This window comes from Lontra canadensis, unplaced genomic scaffold (genome assembly GCF_010015895.1).
Source record: "Lontra canadensis isolate GAN:19392208 unplaced genomic scaffold, GSC_riverotter_1.0 scaffold24, whole genome shotgun sequence".
In the NCBI taxonomy this organism is placed as follows: domain Eukaryota; kingdom Metazoa; phylum Chordata; class Mammalia; order Carnivora; family Mustelidae; genus Lontra; species Lontra canadensis.
The window spans coordinates 20328357-20354887 of record NW_022631018.1 but is presented as its reverse complement, the minus strand read 5'-3'; the positions used below and the strand labels follow the sequence as shown (position 1 = coordinate 20354887).

Below are 26531 nucleotides of genomic sequence, written 5' to 3'. Positions count from 1 at the left end.
AAAGAGTTTGAGTTTCAAAAAAAAAAATTTTAAGGCAAACACTGTCTTTGTCTATTGCTTTGAGAAGTAATTTGTCAGAGTGGCTGCTCTGTCCCAACAAGGTAAGTGTCCTGGGTTATTTTTCTTTGCTGTTGCCTTTTTTTTTTTTTTTTTTAATGGGGCGATGTTTCCAGAAACTGCTTTTGCAGAGGATAAATATTCTCCTTGGTGAGTGCATTCCTTCAGAATGAATGTGATTCTCTTCTTCAGGAGCCTCTCGATTAGGGTTCAAGTAACAGAATTAAGGAGAAAGTCAGAAGGCAAAGGAGTATTGTAAGGAGACAAAGTTAGGTTGTAGGGAGAACCCATCTGAAAGAAAGGTGTCGATGGGAATAACAGAATCACAAGACTTTCTCTAATTCTCTTCTCACCTCTGGTTTCCTCTGACAGATGAGATGGTAGTGCCAGGCATTGGGAAACATCAAATTTTCCACAGTTTGGTAATAGGAAATACTATGACAAAATAAGTGGGTGCTGATAAGAAGTATCAACAGATGAGATTCCAAATTTAAATAAATCATCATCATAACCATCGCATGATTTGCAAATCACCCAAGTCTCTCCACGTCTCAAGAACAATTCCTACGTTTTCTGGTCTGACAGGAATGGGATGGGGTTTTCATGTCATTCAAAGTGCAACTCAGTAGTTCAGGGCTCATCTCTATCACAGGACTCGTCATAAGCAAGCTTTGAGCCACAGAGGACCTACATTGCTAGCACCTTTCTAGTGTACGAAGAGCTTACACACACCTTATGTCCCCACTCCCCACCCCCAGCCCTTCAGGCCTGCAGTATCTCTCCTACCTTTCAGTTCACACCTATTTTGGTACCAAATACTTGGCATTCGGGCATAAAAACAATTCTCTTGGGCTGGAAGGGAAAACTACTAGAAACCTCTGTTTTACACACGTGGGAACAACCACACAGGGAACAAAAGAATCTTGTTTACATATATACACTGGTTAGAGGCAAAGGGAGCACCACATCTTCCAGTTTCCAATTCACTCACAACCTCCCTCAGTGGTTTTTTAAATGGTTGCCCTCACTCAGAAATTCATAATCTGCAAGTGTTGTGTAATTTTAAGAGGCATAAGTTCCCAGTTTGTTTTTGCTGCCTGTACCATCTCTTAAGTTGGTGTGTAAAGAGCAAGGTGTTTTCACCCCAGAAAACACAGCCCCTTCTGTGTCTCTAAGCCTCCGGGCAGAGCTACGCAACCCAACAGCCTACCCAGAGCGCACCGATGTTGCAGGGACGCCCCACGTGATACCCCAGATGTCCGCCTCTCTCCATATGGTGGCATCTCCTTGTGGACAGTCTTTTTTTTTTTTTTAATTACTGTTATTTAGTTACTGGCTTTACATCTGTGGGTCCACCACACTTGGCTCAGTAACTGCACTTAGAGGTGCCCAGGGCTCACCTGCTTAATGAATTGCTTTGCTTCCAGGTGGCCTGTTTTGCACTTGACCAGTTCCGTGAGCCACCATCTTTGGCGTTATTACTGCAAAGAAAGCACAGCTGAGAACCACCAACTTTGGGTTTCTGCCTAGTGGCCTGAAAATTCCAGTGTTATTATTGGTGGAGGCCACTTATTTCCGATTAAAAACTGTCTAGAAATCCGACTCCTCAACCCAAAGGAAACCACAGGTATGTATGCCTACTGGTTAGAGGCAAACTTGCTGGTTAATTTTGTCTTTGGGAGCTGTCTTTTCTAGGGGAAAGAGGAAAAGAGGGAGACAATTAGGGAGGTAGGGAATGAACACTGATATTTGGTGCTAGGCATTTTTGTATAAGTAATTTACAAATAAGCAATTTAAATAAGTTTAAATAAATAATTTAAATTAAATAATTAATTAAATAATTTGACAAATAAATAAGTAAATAAGTAATTTAATTAAATAAGTAACTTAAAACTCGGACAATTCCTCAACATAGCTGATTTGTTGGAATTAACTAAGTGGTTAGTCCATCCGTCATTATGAAAGCTGTGATGATATTTGCAGAAGTCCGAATTAGAATACCAAGAAAAACTGGCTATAAATCCCTGTGATACATACTACCCACAGTCTCTACTTTCCAGAAGACCTCACCTAGAATGTCCCATAGAACTCTCCTTGAGGACTTTGTTCTATATCATGGTCCATCTTTCTTGCCTCTGTGCAAAATTAAGACCTGCCCTTAATTCGTGGAATATCTTTGATATATGGCGGGAGATGACCCTTGACTAGCTATTCTTCAGGACTCTAGATGTTTTGAAGAAAAACTAACATTTTTGCTACCCACAGGTCCTAGGGTCTAGAACGACGAGGTGATAGCAAAGGCCCTTTCACTACGGAGGGCATCTAACATCCAGAGGAGCACCTGGCTGTCTCAGTGGAAGAGGCAACTCTTAATCTCGGGGTCATGAGTTCAAGCCCCATGTTGAGCATGGAGCCTACTTAAATAAAAATAATAATAATAATAATAGTAAAATAAAAAATGTTTAAAAATTAAACAAAAATAAATAAAGTCTCAACAGGATCAAGGTCCTGACTATAGTAGTTAATACCAAGAACTGAATTTAAGTGAGCACTTACTGTGTAGGAGACACACTTCCACAGTCCTTCCAACATATCAATCATTTAACTTCATAACAAATATTTAAGATATTATTATTATTATTTCCATTCCATTTCGTACTAAACAGAAAACTGAGACCCAGAGAAGATTAATAGCTAGCCCAAGCTCATGCTATATGAGTGAGTGACACTAAGATTTAAGCCAAACACTCTGATTTCCAGAGTCTGATTTCATTTTCAACCAAAATGTGAATCTGCCTCAGCTCAGAGAGGGAGTGTAGACCGCTCCAAGAGTCGAGTTCTATGACAGGGGCTTCCTTCCAGTCTTGTCGCACAGCCCAGCCTTCCTCCAACAGAGTACCATGGCCAAGCGAGTGGCAGTGATTGGAGCTGGTGTGAGTGGCCTGTCCTCCATCAAGTGCTGCTTGGATGAGGACCTGGAGCCCACCTGCTTTGAGAGAACTAACGACATCGGGGGACTATGGAAGTTTACTGTGCGTACTTGTACCCTCCCACGTCCATCAGTCATAAACTGCCTATTGGCTTTGTCCCTGCTCTGGCATGGTGGCCTCAGCCTACCTTGGTGATCACGTAAGAAAGCAGCTCACTACAACACTACGGCTCGTGTGCAGCTGACACCAGACCGCCTCCTGCAGTCTGACGGGTGATGAACCTGCGGACTCCACAGGGCAAGGCCAAGGCCAGTTGGAAGAGGACGGAAGGAAGAGTTCCGTCTGATACACCAAACATAGTGGTGGAAGTTACAGTGATTTCTAGACCATGGACACTCTGAGACAAAGTAACAGTGTCACCTAGGTTAGGCCGAGTGGCATTGGTGAATACAGAGCAGATGACGCTTTTGGAAGGATGGAAGCTGGCCTCAGGGAGTGAGCTCCAGCCCACAGGATTATTCAGGTCTTTGGGAAGAGAATTGGCAGGAGTGGGGCAAGAATCCAGACCCTAAAAGGTCGGGGTGGGAGGTCTGGGAGCTTTCACCTTATCACAATATAAAGAGCCAAGGCACTTATTAGTTCTTCTAAGGAGTGGAATGTGCACCCTGGGGGGTTACACCTAGGGCTAGTCCAGCTGTTAGGTGACTTGAGCAACAGAAGTAGGGGCTGGAAGTGGCTTTAATACCAGCTGCCTCAGCAGGGACCTAGGCATCCCTCCCATTGGTGGGACATAGAGTGTCAGGAGACAGAAGGTCTGAGAACTGGATGCTCTAGGGGTAAGAGAAAAGCAACGTTCAGTGGGAACTCGTGGTGGAGGAGAGTACTTCGAACTCTACGAGTGAGGGAAGTCTTCATGGAGAAGGTGGCCTTTGCCAGTCTTTTGACAGACGGTGAAGGAAAGGGAATAAGCAAATGTATGTAAGCAGGTGTGGTCACAACCCTAGGATTACAGTGTGCTAGGGGGAAGGTTTTTCCGATGGACTGTGACGCTGATCGAGCCACCACATGTCGGTGTGGAAAGAAAAGACTGGGTCTGGTTTGTGTACTTTCTGCTACTTGACCCCACAGTTGGTTTGGTTTTCTTCCCCAACTCTAAAATAATAGAGAAAATATTTAGAAAATAATATTGAGTTTAAAAAAAAAAAGAAAGAAGGAAGGAAGGAAGGAAGGAAAGAAAGAAAGAAAATAAGAATGCCTGGGATGGCTCAGTCAGTTAAGCATTTGACTCCCAATTCGGCTCCGGTCATGATCCCAGGGTCCTGGGATTGAGCCCATATTGGGCTCCACCCCCAGCACAAAGTCTGCTTCAGATTCTCTCTCCCTTTCCCTCTGCCCCTCCCCCCACTTGCACATGCACGTGCACGCTTGCTCTCTCTAAACTAAATAAAGATATCTAAAAACAAGAAAAAGAAAATATACCTAGACAATAAATACAAAAATCAATGAGGCGTTCTGTGAGCAAAGGCAAGAGGACGAGGTCCTCATGAATGGAGAGATTGAGGATGGCAAAAAAAGAAGAAAAAAATAAGCCAGGCAGACTGTAGGCCCCGTGTTTATAGAATCACTGAAAGGCAGTGTTAGTCTTGGAGGCCTACTAAATTTTGTTAACTTCTTTGTAGTGTGAAAAAGATATTGTGTTTAATGATTCCAGTCCCACCAATGATTTCTGACAACTATAGCATGGAGTTCTAATGCTGTTTTCCTGAAACTCTTTGGAATTACAAGTGGAATCTCTTTTCTTCCTGCCTCCCCCACCCCATCTAGCTAACTATGTTTCACCACAGGAAACTTCTAAAGATGGGATGACCAGGGTCTACAGGTCATTAGTGACAAATGTCTGCAAAGAAATGTCATGTTACAGCAACTTCCCCTTTCAAGAAGATTATCCCAATTTCATGAACCAAGGAAAATTTTGGGACTATCTCCAAGAATTTGCTGAGCACTTTGACCTTCTGAAATACATTCAGTTTAGGGTAAGACAACTTGGGTTACGGAAAGGTTAATAATGGGGGCTGCCCATTCAGCAAGCTAATGGAAAGGGCAACCTGAGTAAACTTATTCCTGATTTTTATTTTTTCTCTCTGTATGAATAAGGCAGATGATAAAGACTCCTCACTTCTCCGATTTCTCATTTTTGCTCAAATAAATCACTAAGATAAACACTTTCCTGATTCCTCTTCTGAATTCAAATTCTTATTCAGGATGAAATTTAGAGATTTTTTCCTTTGAGAGGAAAGAAGAAACAAATTTAGTTCATGAAATGTGCTGGGAAGAAATGACTAGGAATCTGAACTGCAGAAACTATAATGAGCCAAAACTGTTCCCACATTATCCAGATGCATTCGGTATTGTAACTCATCTCCTTCCCGCTGGAAATAAGAACTAAATGTTTCCTCCTTCCAGGGAAGAAATGCAAATGTTTTGGGTCCTACCATGTAGGACTGCTTTTGAGACTTTGTACAAGTTACTTAATTTCTTTATTGGGGAGATAAACTAATATTGACAAACCTCTTACCCTGAGATGGGCTTGGCCCATGAACATGGTTACCATACCAGCCATTACATGAGGTCCCAAGGTGACTGAGAGAAAGTGAGTGGGGACACCTGGGTGGCTCAGTGGGTTAAAGCCTCTCCCTTCGGCTCAGGTCATGATCCCAGGGTCTTGGGATGGAGCCCCGCATCCGATTCTCTGCTCAGTGGGGAGCCTGCTTCCCCCTCCCTCTCTGCCTGCGTCTCTGCCTACTTGTGATCTCTGTCTCTCTCTGTGTCAAATAAATAAATGTTTAAAAAAAATAAAAAATATTTTTAAAAAAAGAAAGAAAGAAAGAAAGTGAGTATTGTCTGCTACTTTCAGACCACAGTGTGCAGTATAACAAAGCGTCCAGACTTCTCCGAAACTGGCCAGTGGGATGTTGTCACAGAGACAGAGGGGAAGCAGGAACGAGCTGTCTTTGATGCTGTCATGGTTTGCACCGGACATTACCTAAATCCCCGGTTACCCTTGGAGTCCTTTCCTGGTGAGTCATTTCTACCTGAGACCATGTCTACTCTTCTGGGCTCTCCTAGAATAAGTCATTTATTTGTAACTGAAAATAATTCCTAATGACTAGAGACAACTCTATGTTCACCCGCAGAAATGCAATGTACAAAATAACTTTGAAAGGTGTAAAGAGCTATGGAGGTGTCTTCTTATTTACTTATTAATATAAATGCTGCTATTACTGAAGCTTTAACATGCCTGTCTGATTCAAGTTCAATGATCACATAAGGCTTGTGGGTCATAAAAAAAATATATATATATATATAAGCTTTTGAATTCTTTGTTGAATTACAGGTCATTTGAATCAGGAGTGATCTGTAATTCAATAACCTAAAGGAAGTGACAGTATAAAAAAAAAAACTAACAGATTTGTTTTTAAAGAACAGAGCAGCAAGTATACATCTCAGGAAATATTTTCACCCTTCAAAATGGTCCCCACAATAATAATCCATACATCTCTTATGCCAAAGCTATCGTCACAATGGAGTTTTAGAAATTCCTTTTGGATATGCTTTGACTCTAACAGCTCATTTTTTTAAAAATGTACAATCGACCTTTGAGCATCTCGGGGGTTAGGGACGCTGACCCCCTACATAGTCAAAAATCCCCGTATAACTTTTGACTTTCCCCCAAAAACTTTACTAATGGCCTGCTGTTGGCTAGAAGCCTTATTAATAGTATGAACAGTCAGTTCATACATATTCTATATGTGTATTATATACTATATTCTTACAATAAAGTAAGTTAAAGAAAGCGTGATTAAGGAGACCTCAAGGAAGAGAAAATACATTTGCAGTGCTGTGTGATATTTATTGAGAAAAATCCACGTGTAAGTGGATCCGCATAGTTCAAAGCCATGGTCGTCACGATTGGCAGATCACCATGTTTTGAGATCAAATGAGGATGATTAAAATGTAGTGCAGCTACTCTTCTATCACTTAGAAGTGGCTTTAAAGACAATGGAGGAAGTGAAGTTTTGAAACTTCATTAAGGAATTGAAAGAACGTTTAAGGACGAGGGTGAAGAAGAAAGCTTGCAAACCTGAGCCGATAAAAAAAAAAACTCGAAATGTAAATCTTACAAATGTAATCTCAAATTAACAAAATATCCTACTTTAAACAAATGTTTTAGGGATTGAGCGAGGCTCTGCATAATTTTGCAGAGAAGCAATGGTGTGAATAGTGGTTGGGCTTCAGACTTGCCTAAATGAACAACGACACAGCACTGAAGAAATATAGAACCAGCTCTCGTAACAAAGTTTCCGTGGGGAGATGTGTTACGAGTGCCTGAGCACTGGTGTTTTTGGAAGGGAGTGTCTTGTCAGGTTTGGCTTGGTTTACCCTTAGTTCCACTTGGACTCTGACTAAAAGTTGCTACTACAAAAGATCAGCCAAGAACTGAGACGTGGGGAATCCCTGTGGCAGTTTAAAGCGTGTCATCCAGAAGAGCCGGTTCCGAGGGAAGAGACTGGGCAAACGTAAAACAGAATCACACGGTAGTCTGAGGTCATTTCAAGAGCAAACATTCCTATATACGTTAATGACCTCTGGGGAAGAAATGATTGCATCCGATGTATCGGTGTGCCCTAATCTTTTGCCCAAAACCCAGATTATGGAAAAGGAATTCACACATACCGATTTCAGATACTCTTCCTGAGAAGGTCTATGTTTATGACCAGACTCTAGAAGGATTTGTGACAGGAGGACACCAGGACAGATACCCCAGTTTTCTTTGTGTTCCCAGAATGCGGAATGTTGCTGAGGGACACAGTGGAAGGTTTCCAAGGAGTCCTGATCTGCTACAGTTCCCTCGGGGCAATGGCCCTGGAGACGTGACCTTTAGCTCACTACTTAGGAACAAAGTTCTGAAGTCAGCAGCCCAGACCACGTCCCAGCACCAGTTGCATAACCTTGGGTAAACTTCGCCCAGTGACTCCGTCTCATAGAGCGGTCCTGAGAATTCAGTGAAACCATCCATGTAAAATACTCAGCAGAGGACAGACCACTTAGGGAGTTCTCCACCAACAGTAGCTCCTGCCGCTGTGACTCGCGACCTCCTGGGAACTAGTACGAACCTCTGAGAGCTGTTCAGAAGAAGCGGCTTCCTAAGAGACGTGTGATTCCCCCAGACTCAGAACTACTCAGCCCTCTGTTTCAACTCCTGTCTCAGCACCCATCCCACCTCAGACTTCGAGGTCCTCCTATGTCCCAGGTGGGAGCCCCAGGCGGGTAACACGGACCCGAGTTGCACATTACTCTCTCCAAGCAGAAGTTGTGTAAGACTGACTGTCCAACCGCCTGTCAGCTGTGATCATTAGTTACAGATGAGGGATGTGAATGCCTAATTGTGTGTGATCAGTTACCCATAAATGTCTCTAGCTTTGTGAGCATTGTAAATGGAATTCAAGGGCCTGGTCATCCTTCCCCTAAGACAGTTGCTGTGATTTCCCAAACCATAACATTAGGGCAGTAAGTATGAGATGAAGAAAGAGACATTTAGTGACAAGGCAAACTAAGTCCTGTGCCCCTCGGCAGACCCTGAGGGTGTCACTGAATAAGAGGACGATGCAATAATTGAAGGTTATAAGGATGACTTTGAATTATCTACTTTTAGGACGTAAAATAGATAATTACCTTCAGAAAGACTTCTGTTAAAAAAAAAAAAGTTTTTGATGTTTCTGTGTTAAATTGCCCAGTTGTCTGAAAACTTCTCTCCCCTGAATGTTGCATTTCCTTGGCATCGAATGATGCATTTATCATCTGGCATTAAATGTCCCCACGTGAGGGGACAGCAATCCACAAGGGCTCAGTCGTCCCCAGTTCTCCACTCCCTGGCGCTGCCCCCCCATACATGGGCATGAGATCGAGAAAGCAAAATACAGTTAAAATGAAAGCTGAACCTTGAAATCATTTTCCATGACAATAGTGTATGTTTAATATGAGCTTATTGAATGAAATCAGTTACCGAACAGCCTTATGAAAACAGCCTGAAAGAAAAGAATTAGTGTGATGATAGCTGTGGTCTATGACCACGGCTCAGGGTTTCCTAACCACTGCCAAGACCTGAGATGCTTATTTTAAAAGCAAGTTCGTGTGGCATTTACAGAGTAAGAACTTCCAAAAGTGGGCCCCTGGAATCCCAATGTTTAACAAACTCCCCCCGCAATGTGATTCTCATGGAAACTAAAGCCTTAGAGTCATTTCCATTGCCCAAGTAGAAGCAGCCTTGCCCCCTGGTTACCATGGGCAACCTAGGTTCAAGCTGTGCCTCTGACTTCTTTGGAACCTGGGCAAACCGTGTGTCCTAAGTCCCTATTTCTCCCCCTGTAAAATGAAATACTCAGCACTTTCTTCCTAGGGTTGCTTGAGGATGAAATCAGCTGCTGGCCGTGGAGTGCCCAGCACAGGACCCCGAAGAGAGGGCTCAGGGGGACTTAGCTCGGGGTGTTAGTATGAAAGAATTCTGCCTGCTCTTTTGCAGAAAAAGAAATGGGGGGGGGATTACTGGTACCAAATTAAATATAATTACTTGCTATTTCCGGAGCAAACTCAATCCCTTAAGTCATGTGAGGGAGAAAAACAGCTTGAAAGGTAGCACAAATGGGAGTCATAAAACCAGAATTTAAATCCTATCTCTGGCACTTACTAATTATATGGCCTTAAGCAAATCACTTAGCCTTTCTAAGCTGAGTGGATTTACCTATAAAGACAAGGATGAGTAACTCCCATCTCCAGGAGGATTATTACAAATCTGACTTGAGAGAATAACTCTAGAGGTCCCTGGCTGACCACAGTTCATTAAGATTTTTTTGTAAAGGGTATAATTTCCTGCTAAACCGTAGCGTGAATTCATTCTTTGAGTAACAGCGATGCAATTTACCGTGCACAAAGCGATGACAGAGTGATACTGGAAGAGAGACAGGGGGAGGTAGTGGGGCATAACCTGGACATTAAAAGTCCAGGATCTTGCACCAGAGTACTTGCATTTAAATTCCCAGCTCTCAGGCACCTGGCTGGCTCAGTCAGTGGAGTGTTCGACCCTTGATCTCAGGGTTGTGAGTTCAAGTCCCATGTTACATGTGGAGCCTACTTAAAAATTAATAAATAGGGTGCCTGGATGGCTCAGTTATTAAGCAGCATCTGCCCTTGGCTCAGGTCATGATCTCAGGGTCCTGGGATAGAGCCCCATGTCAGACTCCCTGTCAACAGGGAGCCTGCTTCTCCCTCTGCTCCTCACCCTGCTCTCATGCTCTCTCTCTCTCACTCACTCTCTCTCAAATAAATAAATAAAATCTTTAAAAAAAAAACTGTGGGTGAATTGTCAAAAAAAAAAAAAAGACCTCCATTTTGCGTATATGTATGGTGAAATGCGCAGCTCTGTTTTGTAAGGAAAAAAAGACTTTCCTTCTACCCTCCTCGGCTTGATAGGCAGATTAACAGGGAGAAAGGTATACAGATTTATTAATTTTTTTATTTTATTTATTTATTTGACAGACAGAGATCACAAGCAGGCAGAGAGACAGGCAGAGAGAGGGAAGCAGGCTCCCTGCCGAGCAAAGAGCCCGATGCGGGGCTCGATTTCAGAACTCCAGGATCATGACCCTAGCCGAAGGCAGAGGCTTCAACCCACTGAGCCACCCAGGCGCCCCCAGATTTATTAATTTTTAATACTAATCCGGGGGCATCATAGAAAATAATGAATACCCAAAAAAGCTATGAGATTTGAGAGTTTACATACCATCTTAACAGGGAAAGGGGAGGGGCTGTAGGCAATCGGGGGACAGGAAATGTTTCTAGAAAGACGAACAACAGGCTCTTAGAAGAGTCAATGGGAGATATGATCATTTGCGACAAAGTTTGTCTGTATAGACTTCTGCTGTCCGCTCCTGTGATACAAGAGCCAATCTTCCCTGGTTGTTGAAACGCCAGGGAAGAGTTTTATGACCACAAGAGTACTTTTGGAGGATCTGCCTTTAGGCAGATGAGGCGGGTCCAGAGAAGGCCTCTCCCTGCCTTTGCTGTATTTCAAGGCCCTTCACCTAAAAATGATCAGTCTATCAAAGCGGCCCATTTGGGGTGGCATGTCCTGTGCTCCTTCAGTGGTAAACATGATAGCAATGCAAAAAAATAACATCAAGTAGTCATACAGTTTCCTCAAGGAAATGACGAGGCACTGCAAGACAAAGCCCTAGCCAAAATGTGAACAGTTGGGGAATAAATGCAATCATTTCTATCAATTTTTACTTAGTCCAAAGTACAAGAGAGCTACAACGGTTTGGGTAATGATTTCAAATGCTGTCGAAGGCCCTGTGACATCTATCTAAGGTTTACTCTTTTTTTTTTTAAGAAGAAAACCTTTTTTTTATATATATTTTTATTTATTTATTTGACAGAGATCACAAGCAGGCAGAGAGAGAGGAGGAAGCAGGCTCCCCGCTGAGCAGAGAGCCCGATACGGGGCTTGATCCCAGGACTCTGGGATCGTGACCTGAGCCGAAGGCAGAGGCTTCCAGGACTCTGGGATCGTGACCTGAGCCGAAGGCAGAGGCTTAACCCACTGAGCCACCCAGGCGCCCCAAGGTTTACTCTTTTTAAGATGGCTTTTCTGGTGGGTCGCCTGGGTGGCTCAGTTGGTTAATCATCTGCCTTCAGTTCAGGTCGTGATCTTGGAGTCCTGGGACCGAGCCCCGTATCAGGCTCTCCACCAAGCAGGGAGCCTGCTCCTCCTCTGGCTTGTGCTCTCTCTCTTTCTGACAAATAATTAAAAAAAAAAAATTCTTTAATAAAATATTGGCGGGACACCTGAGTGGCTCAGTTGTTAAGCATCTGCCTTTGGCTCAGGTCATGATCTCAGGGTCCTGGGATCAAGCCCTGCATTGGCTCCCTGTTCAGCAGGGAGCCTGCTTCTCCCTCTCCCACTCCCCCTGCTTATGTTCCCTCTCTTGCTGTGTCTCTCTCTGTCAAATGGGTAAAATCTTTAAAAAAAAAAATTAAATTAAATCTTCAAAAGAGTCTTAAAAAAAAAAAAAAAAGCCTTTTCTGCTTTTCACTAATCACCACAGATCTTTCACAAGTAGTTTTAAGACTAATGTTGAACTGGGGAGGAAGAACTTGCTACCAGGACAGCCGGCCCCACTTGCTGTGGCAAGCGCAGCCACAGCCTGTCAAATTTGGGTCAAACACCAGGCCCCGAGCTTCACAGACTCCAAGGGTCAAGGTCTCACAATGGTCTCCTTGCAGCCCCTCCATCCTGCCTTCATGTCCCAGGGACAGAAAACGTCACAGCACTTTACGTCCTTTCCTGAAATTCTCCAATTTCCAACTCCTGGCTACTTCGACTCCAATCCCCAAAAGTGAGTGAGGGGCTAGGGATCCCAAAACGGATCTGCATACATATTCTTTGCAAATTCTGCACAGTGGGCTTAACATGTCCCTTGGAATATGGCCAGGATTGTATTCAGTTTCCAGCTTTGGGGGCCTTAGGAGGCAAAGAATCCAATTAAAATATTATGTTACACATATTACCTATGCAATAAATGTTATTAAGTACATGAATCAATCAATCATTGTATGATAGGAGAATGATATATTCTGGGAGACAGTTTCATTTTTTTATTTTTAGATTTATTTCTACTTATTTTATTTCTTTAAGATTTTATTTATCTATCTGTCAGAGAGAGAGGGAGAGCGGCCAGCAGAGGGAGAAGCAGGTCTCCGGCTGAGCAAGGAGCCCGACACAGGACTTGATCCCAGGACCCTGCAATCATGACCTGAGCCGAAGTCAGTTACTTAACTGACTGAGCCACTCAAGCTTCCCTATTTCTATTTATTTTAGAGTGAGAGTGGGGGGGAGGGGCAGAGGGGTAGAGAGAGAGAGAGAGTCGTAGCCTCCCTACCAAGCATGGAGCCAGATGCAGGGCTCCATCTCACAACCCTAAGAAAACGACCTGCGCTGAAACCAAGAGTCAGACACTGAACCAACTGTACCCCCCAGACACCCCTAGTTTCATCTTTTTATTTTAAAATTTCAGAAGTACTTGAAAGCTTCCCTTTCAGGTTCCTTGTCAGACCTTCGTCTCACCCCCCTGTGGGTCCAACGGTCACTGACCTCATCCCTCTTGTTCCTTATGCTACCTCGTAACGTAATTCCCATGGCTGCAGCCGCCACTGCAAACACCTCTACTTCCTCTGTTACTCCCAGTCTTCATTTACACAAATCCATGCTTTATGTCTTTTTTCTAGATGCCAAGGAGATAGTTATCAAAAATGAATCAAGAGAAGAAATATTCTGAGATCCCTTCTCATGTTCACAAATACCATAATCATGGTCCTGCTATTAACAGAGTGTTAGGAACTGGAAAGATCAGTAGTAACCCAAATATAAATAATATAAGAATGGAGTATAAATAAGCATAGGGTATAATAAAGCATTAAGCATATAATAAAGAATAAAGTAAAATAAGCATTAAGTATAAGTAGCAAGCCTAAACCACAAAAAGAATTACTTTATGTATAAGAGAACTTGCCACAAAATTTCTTCTGTGGAAAACTGTAAATAAATTAAAATTCAATTTGTAAATATGTTATATACACAAGCCATATTCTTATAGACTATATCTGTTGGGTAAAATACAGTCTAATTCTTGCTTACCATGTTCAGGATCATGCACGAGAGGTTTATTTACAGTGAGCTAGAGTCCCCCCAAGTAACTGCTTTCACAGGGAGCACTCGCGTGGCATACAAATTCTCCCGCATTTGACAGTCTCCTGCAGGTTGTGCTCAGTCTGTATCTGGGCTCCCAGAATCCAGTGGAGAGGGAGATGGTGTGCTGCTTCTACTTCCTTCAATTAGCAGCAGGAGCAAAAGGCTGACGTTATTTCTGGAACTTTCCTTTTCCTCCAGACCCTATGCTTGCATCCTAGGGAATTACAACTTTAGATTCTTCTGATTTTCTGATCCCTCCTTCCCCTCAGGTATTCATAAATTTAAAGGCCAGATCCTGCACAGTCAGGAGTATAAGAGCCCAGAAGGCTTTCAAGGCAAACGCGTGTTAGTGATCGGTCTTGGGAACACTGCAGGAGACGTGGCCGTGGAGCTGAGTCGGACAGCAGCACAGGTACCCCCGGGTGAATCCAAATCCCTCACCCCATCATCCTTTCTGGTGTCTGGAGAGAGGCAGACATGATGACAAAACACATTGGCCAGTTGCTAAATCATCTGGACATAGCATGAGTGAAAAAATCCACCAGTTACAGGAGTGAACCATCTCCAAGAGGGGGCTAGGAAACTGCATGGATGTCAGACCACTAGGGACTTTTCAGAGGTAACAGTTTCAGAAACAAGACCAAATGGGCCATTCTTTCCACCCAGACCAATTATCTTTCTTTTACACTCTCCCTCTGCGATTCTGGCAAAACTCCCATATAAAGTTAGAAAAGGGAAGGTTTTTTCTGACCACATTTGTTTTAAAAGAAAAGCAACCTTTATTCTGCCCACGAAGTATATTTAATGATTTTAGAAAGTCCAAGCACAGATTCACAAATTAGAAATCTGTTCCACTTTAACATAAATTATAGGACAGTGATTCAATTTGGAAAGAAGAGATTTTGATTTAACCCAATTAAAATAGCTCTCCCAAAACATCACTTTAAATTCGATATTACTTAGATGGGAAAAAAACTGCCTGATGAATAGTGCATAACCTCAATGGCAACAACAGAAAGTCATTTATAGATCTGTGTACAAATTTACCAGTTAGGAACAGATGTTAGGAATGAAATCTTGCCATTTGCAGCAACATGTATGGAGCTAGAGAGTATAAGACTAAGCAAAATGAGTCAGTCAGGAAAAGCCAAATACCATATGATTTCACCCACATGTGGAATTTAAGAAACAAACAATGGGGGGAAAAAATAAGAGTGGGAAAGAGAGACAAATCAAGAAACAGACTCCTAACTATAAAGAACAAACTGGTGGTTCCCAGAGGGAAGTGGATGGGGGGTTGGGTGAAACAGGTAATGGGGATGAAGGCGTACACCCATTGTGATGAGCATTGGGTACTGTATGGAAATGCTGCATCACTATATTGTACACCTGAAACTAACAGAACACTGTATGTTAACTAACTGGAATTAAAATTAAAAACTTAAAAAAAAGGTCAGGTGTTACAAGAACATTTGAAGCACACCAAGGAAAAATACTACAAGATGATGTCCCTCTATTTATCCTGCCTTACTTTTTAGGTACTTCTCAGTACCAGGACTGGTGCCTGGGTTCTCCACCGCTCTTCAGATGGGGGCTACCCATTTAATATGGTGATTACAAGAAGATGCCTTAATTTTATCACACAAGTTCTGCCCTCGTGTGTACTAAACTGGATTCAACAGAGGCAACTGAATAAAAGATTTAACCATGAGAATTATGGATTAAGTATTACAAAGGGGTACTTAAATTTTTTTATTTAATGGGAAAATTATTTTTCATTCTATTTTATTCACAACTCAAAATCTTCAATAATTACAATGCTGCCTTTGCTTATTCTGTTCTGACCTTAGCTCCTTAATTGTTTTTTAGATGTTATTTACTTATTTGACAGAGAGATCACAACTAGGCAGAGAGGCAGGCTCCCTGCTGAGCAAAGAACCCAAAGCAGGGCTTGATCCCAGGACCCTGAGATCATGACCTGAGCCAAAGACAGAGGCTTAACCCACTGAGCCACCCAGGCACCCCCTTAGCTCCTTAATTAAGACAATGTCCATCAGGTACCACAGCAGACCTTGAGATGGGAATATTCTCTGTCTGGTAACAAAAGTAGGAATTCATTAGGCTAGAAGAAAATGAAGATAAAAACTTTTCATTTCAAGCTTGAAAATCCAGAAATTAAAATTGGCTTTGAGGAATCTTGGAATGGCTACCATCTACACATGGAATATTTGCAGCATCAAAAGTACAGATAACTTTTCATCAACGTTGTCTCTGGCTAGATGATTAGAGGATGCATTTCCAACAGGAATTCCTAGAATTACATGTTTTAATATACATCTGTATAAAGTTGCACATGGCAAGAGAAAGAAAACCTTTGAAATGAATAGAATACATATATATAAAATATATATATATATGATATATAATGAATATAAGGTCGTTAAAGGTGACTTTTATTTTATGCTTGACCCAAATATTTTTCTTTGGTAAGACAGCTCTTAACTTATAAGGAAAATTAATGGCAATGGATGATTTGTTTTTTTGTTTTTTGTTTTTTTTTTTTTTGAGAGGGAGAGCGAGAAAGTGTGTGTGGACATGTGTGAGCAGGGGAAGGAGAAAGGGGCAGAAGGAGAGGGAGAGAGAGACTCCCCAGCAGGCTCGACACCCAGCGCAGAGCCCGCTTTGAATTGACCATATGACCCTGAGACCATGATGTGAACCCAAATCAAGAATCAGTCCCTTAACTGACTGAGCCACCCAGGTGCCCCAAAATGTCTATTTTACAAAGACATTATGTCTGCTGTGATTAGACAGAATGATGTTCGTAATGAAAATATTTGTCAGCATAAATGGATTCAGATTTTTTTTTATTTTTATCCAAAAATTTCTTGGTAACTTCCTCTTTGCCTGTTGTCAATCCTTTGAGGCCTGGGTGAGGTGAGACCCAAAACTGATTATTAAATGGATTGTTGCCTACTCAATCCTGATGCTTCAAGGAAAGCATTGCTCCAGAAATTAATATCAAGAGAATTTTAAACCCCAAGCAGGAAAGAATAGGTTTAAACACTGTCGACATGCCTTCTACCGGAAGTAGGAGGACAAAATGTGTTATTACAACAGAAAGTTGGAGAGGCAACTTTGAACTAGACATTGGTCAATTCACTCCCTATGCTTGACAGACAGTCTTCCTTAAATTGACCAAATGAAGAGTTCACTCCAGTATCTCATAGACATAAGTACAATGAATAATTTTCTCTTCTGTGTCAAAGGAAAATATCAAAATTCATTGTGAATGACGAACTGCCAACCTGTATCCTTTGTGGGACAGTCACCATGAAAACCAGCGTGAAGGCGTTTACAGAAACCTCTGCTATCTTTGAAGACGGAACAGTGGAAGAAAACATCGATATTGTGATCTTCGCGACAGGATATACATTTTCTTTTCCCTTTCTCGAAGAACCTCTTAAAAGCCTCAGTACAAAGAAGATATTCCTATATAAGCGGGTCTTTCCTTCAAACCTAGAGAGAGCAACGCTAGCTCTCATTGGCTTCATCAGCCTTAAAGGATCCATCTTGGCGGGCACGGAGCTCCAAGCACGCTGGGCCACGAGAGTATTCAAAGGTACTTGACTCTTTTTAAAGCCCTATGTGACCATCTGAGTCTTCAAATGAGTGCCTTGTGATTTAGCCCAAGTGGCACAGATGTAAGCTAAAGTAATATAAAATATCAAGAGTTTAACGGATACTTAACTTCATCTGTGGGTGATATTATCAGGTGGGTGTGCTCGTATGGCTAACATGACAGAGTGGAAAAACGGTTTTTGATTCTCTAGATGGAGTAAATTTGGACAACAACATATAATCCCATCTCTCAGATTCACTGAAATTACTGAAGCTTCGGGATCCCCTATTCTGTTCTACTCTAGTCTAGTCTGGTTTATTTACTTCTAAATCTTATCATTTATTTCTAGAAGTAGAATTTTTTACCACTTCTGAAGAAAGTTATGGGACTAATGCACACTGTGAATAAAGTTGAGTTCTAAGGAGATGGTAACCTTTGAGAAATGCCTATAAAAATTTTTTTAGGTACTGGACACTAAACTGTCCACTTTCACTGTAGGAGCACCAATGATGGGAGTCAGGGCTACTGGGGTCCAACCCCAACTCAAACTCATCGGCTTTGTGAGGACCTCTCTGAAGCGCAGAGCCTTCATCAGGACAAAACAACAGGAATAATAAAACCTCTTTCCCAAGAATGTTGTAGGACGGATGTCTGCCCAGCGCTTAGCACCGTGCTTGGCACACAGTGAAGGTCATTAATTGACAGCTGTCATTCTTTGGCTGTTATTTCATACCTCTCTAAAGCAGGGCAAGTTTTAGATGAGTAAGCATTTTAACGAACTGCACTTGTGTGATTTTTTAAATAAAAACAGGAATCACTACTGAGCCAATCAGCTGTCCTTTAGCAGAAGTGTGTCCTTCATGAATAAAAACAATCGCCAATAATTTACAAATAGCACATAATGCAGTCTTAAGGCGTGTCGACTTTTATCACCCTGTACAAATGTAACAGACATCCAATGCCACACGCTTCCATTAAATGATCACAAATTTTTGTTTCTTTAAGGCCAATTAAAGTGCTTTGACAGCATTATCGGATTATAGTAAAACCACAGAAGACTCTTAAGTACCCGAGGGTACTTAGTTGGGGCTTTTTTAGCTCAAAAGCGCTTATCAGAATGACAGCACTGACAAAATGAAACGCGATTAGCTCACAGCCCCGGGGTACTGACAGGCTTCTCCAGAGGGCCTCGGGGCGATCCGGGAACTGCCAAGGAAGGTCCTGCCCACTCTTCCCAGGATAAAGTGATGCCGGCGACAAGCATCGCGGAGTGAAGGCAGAGCTGGGTCAAGTACCCGGGGACCCCACGCTCTGGGTCAAGTACCCGGGGACCCCACGCTCTGGGTCAGCACTCGGCTCCCAGCCAGGAGAGCAGAGCGCACGCCCTGAGACCGTGTAGGTGGGAGGCTGAGACACCGCTTCTCACCACTGGAGCAGTCAGAGCCCCGGCGAGGCCCAGACGCCGGCAGGCAGGCTTCCAAAAACGAGGTCGTTGCTAGTACTTCCGCTGAACCGGCGACTGGGTCTCGCAAACGCACGGGCACAAACAGGTGTATACAAACCGCATAATACAGACAACTTCGTATATGAATATATAGGGTACCCGGGCAGAGAACGCAGCTGGAGCGGGTGCTGATGACCCGGGGCCGTGCCGCTGAGGGCGGGGCCATGGCGTGTCCATCCTCGTCGTCCTGGCAGGAGAGGACCCTAGGGTGTGGGTCTGGAGGAGGACTTTGCCTCCGGAGATGACCTCTAATTGCACGCTGAGCTTTGAGTGTTACATGTCCTAAGGATGGAGCAATGGGGGGGACAGAAATGGTGGGGGGAGGAGAGCTTGAAGGAAAAGGTACAGGACACATTAATATGTTTCCGATTGTTCTCACAGGACTCTGTCAGATACCTCCATCCCAGAAACTGATGGCCGAGGCTACTAAAAAGGAGCAGCTCATAGAAAGGTAGGACATGACATGCAGCTCGTTCAGGAAAACCTACCAGGGTACTTCCTTACACACACACACACACACACATGCACACACACGCAACCCATTCCTAGAGAAGCACTACAGCAGGCTGGAGGTCACCACACTAGAGTCAGAAGAATATGTTTTCAACCTTAACTCTTCTACCAACTAGATCTGTGGCCTGAGATGTGTCCATGGGAAACCTGCCGTGTAACCTCAGTAGAACTCAGAGCCCGGCCCCCAGCAGACGGCAATCGTGGGTGCCCCAGCCCCCGGAACTCCACCGTGTCTTGGTTCTCCTCCTACTTCTCGGGCTGCTCTTTGAATTTCCTGGTGGACCTCCTCCTTGCTCCTAAAAACTGGTGAAGCCCGGCCTTACTCCTCAGACCTCTTCTCACTTCCGCTAACACTCACTCCTCGGGGGCCTCGTCCCGGCCTGTGGCTTTAAATGCCATCGTACAGTGTGGCTTCCATCTCTCTCCCCGGAATTCCCACTCCTAATCCATGTCCCTCCACGTATGTCCACTTGGGCACCACTGAGGTCTCTCAAATTGAGAGAGTATGTCTACCAACGCACCCTCGACCGCATCACCGGACACCCATCTCGCACGTGGGCTGCTCTGCGACGTCTCCCCTTCTTTGTCACTGGCCGCTCATCCCAGTCGGTCCACCAAGAACCCTAGAGTCATCCTTTTCTCCTCTTTTTCTCTCGGACCCCACGTCAGCAAATACCGTCAGCACCTACCTTCAAACAAATCCAGAATCCAGACCCTTCCATCTACCCCCATAGCCACCCCAGACCAGGCCACCGTCATGTCTCACCAGATCTGGGTGCCGCAGCAGGACTGAGCAACACCGACTGCTCTTCTATTCAGAGCCCTCTGACTGCTTCCCATTTCACTCCCAGAAACATCCCTGCAACTCTGTGGCCCTCCAGGGCTTCCAGCTGGCTCTGGGCCTCCACTGCCTTCCGTCCTCCCACCTCACCCACAATCCTCCAGTCACCCCAGCCTCCTCGCTGGTCCACAAACATGCCAGGCACAGCCCCTCAGAACCTCTGCTCTTACTATGTCCTCTGCCCGGGACGTTCTCCCCACCAGAGAGCTACAGGCTGTCCAACCTCACCTCGTAAGAGAGAAGCCTTCTCTGACAACACGGTATAAACATGGCAGCCCAGCCAGTCCCTTCAGTGCCTCACCCCCCTCCCTGCCTTTATATTACTTGATAATACCTATGACAACCTGATTTATTACATATCTATTTGGCTGGGGGTGTTAATATTTTTTAAAATTTTATTTATTTATTTGAGGGAGAGAATGTGAGCAAGTGAGAGCGGAAGAGCACAAGGGGGCGGCGGGGGGGGAAGCAGCGGGAGAGGGAGAAACAGACACCCCGCTGAGCAGGGAGCCGGATGCGGGGCTCGATCGCAGGACCCTGGGATCCTGACCTGAGCTGAAGGCAGACGCTTAACCGACTGAGTCACCCAGGCGTCCTGGCTGGGCGTTTTTATAATTTGTTAATTTCCTCACTAGAATGTAAGTTCTTTGGTGACAAGGCCTTTGTTTTATTCGCTGCTGGCCCCCTAGCACCTAGGATGGTGCCTGTCGCATGATGGACGCTTAATATTTATTTATCGAAAGAATAAATGAATGAATGAATGACATAGGAACATTATGAAGGTTTACTAACAGCAGCAATAGGTAGGAATAAACTTTCATATACAATACTCAGGTCTGCACCATGTTCAGTGCTGTTACACCACAGATGACCGTCTCGACTCAAAATTAACATTAAAAAAGTAGGCGGCCATATCGATGCTTTCTGATCATGTTCATTCATTCAACTGTTGTATTTGGACTGACCAGATTTTTACCTTATATCAAATTCAACAACCCAAACCATTATCTGGAGCCCTTCTCCAATGACCTCCTTTTACCATTCCCTTTAACAAAATGGTTTATCCTCACCAACACCCTTTGTAGATAAACTCCTCTCACTTTTTTCCTTTGCAACATAGAAAAACATTCCCAAACATGGTTTGACCCTGATAAGAAGAAACAAAATGGTGGGAGGAGGGGTGACTTGTAACTTGAAAATGGAAATGGTCCATCTTTTTTCCTCTCAGGGGTGTGATGAAAGACACCAGTGAAGACAAACTTGAGTTCATTCAGTACCTGGATGACCTTGCTGCATGCATAGGTGCCAAGCCCAGTGTCCCTCTTCTGTTCCTCAAGGATCCCAGACTAGCCTGGGAAGTTTTCTTTGGACCGTGCACTCCTTACCAATACCGCCTCATGGGCCCTGGAAAATGGGATGGAGCCAGAAATGCCATCCTGACCCAGTGGGACAGGACACTGAAACCCTTAAAAACTCGAATTGTTCCTGATTCCACCAAGCCTGCCTCCATGTCACATTATTTAAAAGTTTGGGGGGCACCTATCCTCCTTGCCTCTCTTGTACTGATCTGTAAACCTTCATTTTTTTTGAAATCAGTACGAGATAATCTACAGGATAGAATTTCCCCTTACCTAATACGTATTTGGTGAGGACGAATCTCATTAATCACCAGAGTTGTGCCCAGACACATTAATTCTATCTCCAAATACTCTGTGCCTCCCTCCTCTCCTCTCCGTCTTAACTGCTATCATCCAAGCTCAGGTCCAGTCATTTCTTATCTGAATTATTGTACTGTCTTTCTCTCTAGTCTCAGTGCCTCCTTTCTTGCCTCCTTTTCCTATCCATATTCTACTCTGCTACGTAAGCAACTATGCTAAAATAAAATTAGCATCACTATTGCCATCAAGATCTCAGTAGGAATAAGACAACACTCGAATTAGGTAATTTGTGGACATTTTGACACGGAGATTATTACAAAAGGTTTGGGCAGAGTGTAGGGAAATCATAGGGATAATAAAATACTCCCAGCTAGTAACTGAGATATTTTTACCATTCCTAGGCCTAATGAGGCAAGAGGAGAAAACAATCATGAATGAGAAAGAGAGAGACTTCTTTGTGGAGAGGGCCACCTCTCAAGGGTTACGATCTTCAGCTGACAGATGAAGGCAGTTTGTGGTGACCCCAAAAGTACAGAGCTTGGGAATAAATTCTCTAACTTTATTTCCTTCTGTCCCTCTCATCCCCTGCCCATGCTCCCCAATGGCCTAACCCAACCAAAACTGAAAGGGCAAGGTTGCCAACTGTTGTAGATTGTCTCCCTCAAAAAGATATATTCAAGTCCTAACCCGTGGTACCTTACCTTATTCGGAAATAGGATCTTTGCAAATGTCAATTTAAGATGAGCTCATGCTGCAGCAGGGCGAGCTAGATCCCATATGACTGGTGTCTTATAAAAGGAGAAAAAGACACACAGACAGAGACATGGTAGAAAATGCCAGGTGAAGACAGGCAGAGGTTGGAGCGATGCACCCGCAAGGCTCGCCCAGACGGCAGCTAGGGGAGCGGCATGAACGGATTCTCCCGCAGAAACTCCAGAGGGAACCAACCCTGCCGACACCTGGATTCCAGACTTCTAGCCTCCAAAACTGGGAGCGAATAACCCCCTTGGTTTGTGACACTTTCTCACGGCAATCCTAGGGAACTGACAGACGGACCGATGCCGTCCATGGCGGTCAGCCTCCAACAGTGCGGACAGACAGCAAAGACCATGGCAGGGCAGACAAAAAGGATCCAGTGCAGACATGTGGCTTTCCAGTTTAAAATCCTTGGAAGTGTCTCCTTCATCAGAGATAATGGTCCAAATTCCTTAGCCTGGAAAAGGAGACCCTTCGTGATCTGAGCCCATTTGCCTAATGGCCAGAATCCCAGCCCACAGCTTCCCAGCCCCACAGCTTCCCAGCCCCACTCCACCCCTACCCGCCAATACCACCAGCCTCTGAACCGCACCGCACCTCCTCACTTCAGCGCGAGACTTGCCTCCGCTGGGAATCGAACTCCCGCTGTCTTTCGAGAGAGGGCTCAGTGATCTCCTCCGGTGAAGGCGTCCCTGAATCCTCACAGCAGGGCTGACCCCCACTTTGTAACGACTTCACCCCATGCCCTGCTTTGTCATTGCCCTTTCCTCACTGTCGCCTACACAGCTGACCCTCGAACGTCACAGGTTTGAAGGGAATAGGTCTGCTCATGCATGGATTTCTTTCCTCGATAAATACAGTAGAGCCCATAAATGTATTTTCTCTCCTTATGACTTCCATAGTAACACTTTCTTTCCTCTAGCTGATTTTATTGTAGGAATACAGTCTATCGTACAAATAACACACAAAACACGTGTTAATTGACTGTGTTAGCAGCGAGGCTTCCGGCCGGCAGTAAGTTACTAGTATAACAGTACTGATGAGTTTGGGGGGTGGGGGTTGTCAGAGGTTACACAGATTTTTTGATTGTGCAGGGGTGCACTGATTATGGGTCAATTGTAACGTTATTTTTGAATCTGTCTCCTAACGGTGAATTACTGAGAGGAACCGAATCTTGTTCAGCTAAAACACTGCCTGACGTCAAGTGCTGCTAAATAAAGGATTGTTGATTAAACACGGCCTCACCCACTGACACTTCTTGTCTGTCCTCTTCTACCCACATTCTTCCTCCTGCCAACAGGAGACATTTCCTCAGATGACCTCAGCCGTGTAAATGAACAAGGACAGTCCACCAACAGCAAGCAATCCATATGGCAACTGGAGTAAACTACAGTAACGGGGACCCCTGGGTACTCATTGAAAGCACTAAGTCTAGAATTGGATCTGGATTATAGCCCCAGTTCTACACTAGCGGGGAGGGCTTGGCCAAGCGACTCTCTGACCCTCAGTATCCTCATCCAGAAGATGAGGAAAAAGTGCACAACAGACAGTGTAGGGTTTTAGATACATAGTTATTTGACCATTAATAGCTGAAGAGTCTGAAGACATTTTCAGTTTTCTGAATTAAAGGATTTGAAACCAACACCAGCTTTTTTCCCTTTTGCCTCATCAGAAAACATGGCCTGGGGTCTCCATGAATTCTCTGGTAGCACTTTCCAGCTAGGATTACTCTTTTGTCCTTGTGACCCCCACCAAATCCCTGAGGCCCACTGCCACCACCACAACTGCCATCACCACCACAGCCATCCATGTCCTCCCAGATGGACCTTCCAGAATGCAACAGGTAAACATCAGCCAAGGAGGAATTGTTCTCAGTCATTAGGAGTGGAGCTCCTGACAGGACTTGTTGATGAGTCTAGCTTTTTACTAACAACCTCACCCAGTAGAAGAGACACCTAAGTCCAGATCTTCAAATCCAACTAAAAGTGACCCACTGTAGCAACGTCACGTTTAGTCATCTGTGCCCAAGCTCTTGAGGAAGAAAGCAGAGCTGAGATGTCTTTATTAGCTCATTACATGATACAATGTGGTGAATTTTTCCACATATTAATTTTTAGATGAGAAATCACACTCAGAGAAGTTAAGTACTTTTCCCTGGGTCACAGAACAGAGATTTGAAGCCAAACATATGCAACCCTAATGCCCAGCCCTGCACACCAGTGGCCCTGAGAGCCACTGGAAGAAGCTCTAAGCCAGACACCTCCTTCCTACACCGTGAACAGACTTCTAAACTCTGAGCTCATCACATGCCATGACCCCAGTTCTTGAAAAACAAGACGCATCATGAAAAAGTCACCGCAAGTAAACCTTTTTAAATGGGAATCGAAATTTCATAGTAAATAGTCCGGGGAATGTATTTGGGTTTTATGATGATGGGAACTTGAGAAATAAAGCCAGAAATTATAAAAATAAATTATCTTGGTCTTTTATTTAACCAATTTTTTATTATAATTGTAGACCCGTACATCCTTGCTTAACCTCTATCTATAGTGAAATGAGTGTTTTGGACTCAGTCTTCACTCTTTATTTTATTAATTGTCCAGAACCAGGTGAAGAAATTAGCTACTTAGGGGTGGGGACTCCAAGACCCCAACACTGTACCCTAGCAAGCTGCTATTTAACTGTATCCCTATGTCCCACTGTTGGCTTTTCTTTTGGAGTTATATATTTTGCTAATGCATCATCAACATGGCCAATAAAAAACCCTCTACTCTCACATTCCTCCCCTTTTATTTCTCAGCTTGCCATTTTATCAGCTTCCCACCTCAAAGGGTCATCAACATGCTTTAGCTCACCTACTGACTCTTCCTTGGAAACAAAAAAGAGCTGTGGGTAAAGGCCAGCAGGAGAAGCAAGGACGGGTCCACCGTAATCCAAGCCACCATCACCTCTTAATCCTCTCAGCAACCTAGGAGGAAGGTACAGTTCTTATTACCCTCATTATACAGATGAGGGAACTGAAGAACAGAGGTTACTTAATTTCCCCAAAGCCACACAGCAACTAAGGGACTGAACCAGGGCAGATCTTAGTTCTGGAGTCCCCACAGTTAAGCACATATCCCTACAGAAAAGGAAAATTTTCCTCACTCCCTTCAAGGTTCCTGGCAGAGGCTGAAAATTAACCTGACAAAGCCAAATTAATAGGAGAAAAGTGTGCAAATTTTGTTGCATTTTTACACACACACACAGGAGCCTTTACAAGAGAATGAAGGCCTGAAGAAGGGACAGGAGCAGGAAGCTTTATACATTTTGGACAAAGAAACAACACATATGTAAAGAATTGACGAGACAGAGAGGTTTGGACTAGAGGTTGTAAACGGTGAAGAAGGAGCTAGGAAGGTAAGGGCTAGTTTAACAAGGCTGGTTTGTACAGACTTCCCAGCCTCACATTCCCTGTCTTTGGTGATGATGCTGTCTTCCTTTCTCCTGGTGCAGAGAGGGCATCCTTCACATGGGAGATTCGTCACCTGTTTCAGGGAAGGGTCAGGGGGCTGGGGAAGAGCAGAGTGACCTTCCTACATCTGCCATTTTCCCAGATTCTTCCAGTTTAAGGTATTCAGTGTGCCAGAGTGCCATGTTTTGGGATAGTGTGTCCTGTGTCATCCTAAAGTTAGACATACTGGTGAGAATGAGAGTTACCTGCTCACACTTAAGAAAAATTACACAAAACATAGAAATAAAGCCAAAAGAATACATGCATACCCTTTCAATGTCCCACAGAAGCATTGTTTAACAATCCCCTCAAGGATCATTTCATTTTCTGGGAGAATTTACCATTTTCTGACT

The 26531-nt window shown here is 43.9% G+C and overlaps 1 protein-coding gene across 3 annotated transcripts; it reads left to right on the top strand.

Moving 5' to 3' along the window:
- Positions 1-22159, top strand: FMO4 (flavin containing dimethylaniline monoxygenase 4). 3 transcript variants are annotated; one of them, XM_032862994.1, is made up of 9 exons: positions 1-101; positions 2952-3089; positions 4832-5020; positions 5902-6064; positions 14061-14203; positions 15330-15529; positions 17061-17413; positions 19299-19368; positions 21500-22159. In XM_032862994.1, the coding sequence occupies exons 2-9, from the start codon at positions 2958-2960 to the stop codon at positions 21918-21920; spliced, it is 1671 nt and encodes a 556-aa protein (XP_032718885.1). In that variant the 5' UTR covers positions 1-101; positions 2952-2957; the 3' UTR covers positions 21921-22159. The 3 variants fall into 3 exon arrangements, with proteins under 3 accessions (XP_032718885.1, XP_032718887.1, XP_032718886.1); XM_032862995.1 differs by lacking the exon at positions 1-101 and adding an exon at positions 1576-1684; XM_032862996.1 differs by lacking the exon at positions 4832-5020.
- Positions 22160-26531: the final 4372 nt, after the last annotated feature.

Coding starts and splice junctions, on each gene's coding strand:
- FMO4 (XM_032862994.1), top strand. CDS start 2,958: ATGGCCAAGCGAGTGGCAGTGATTGGAGCTGGTGTGAGTGGCCTGTCC. Junction 6,065..14,060: donor ACCCTTGGAGTCCTTTCCTG/GTGAGTCATTTC, acceptor CCTTCCCCTCAG/GTATTCATAAATTTAAAGGC. Junction 17,414..19,298: donor GGCCACGAGAGTATTCAAAG/GTACTTGACTCT, acceptor TTGTTCTCACAG/GACTCTGTCAGATACCTCCA.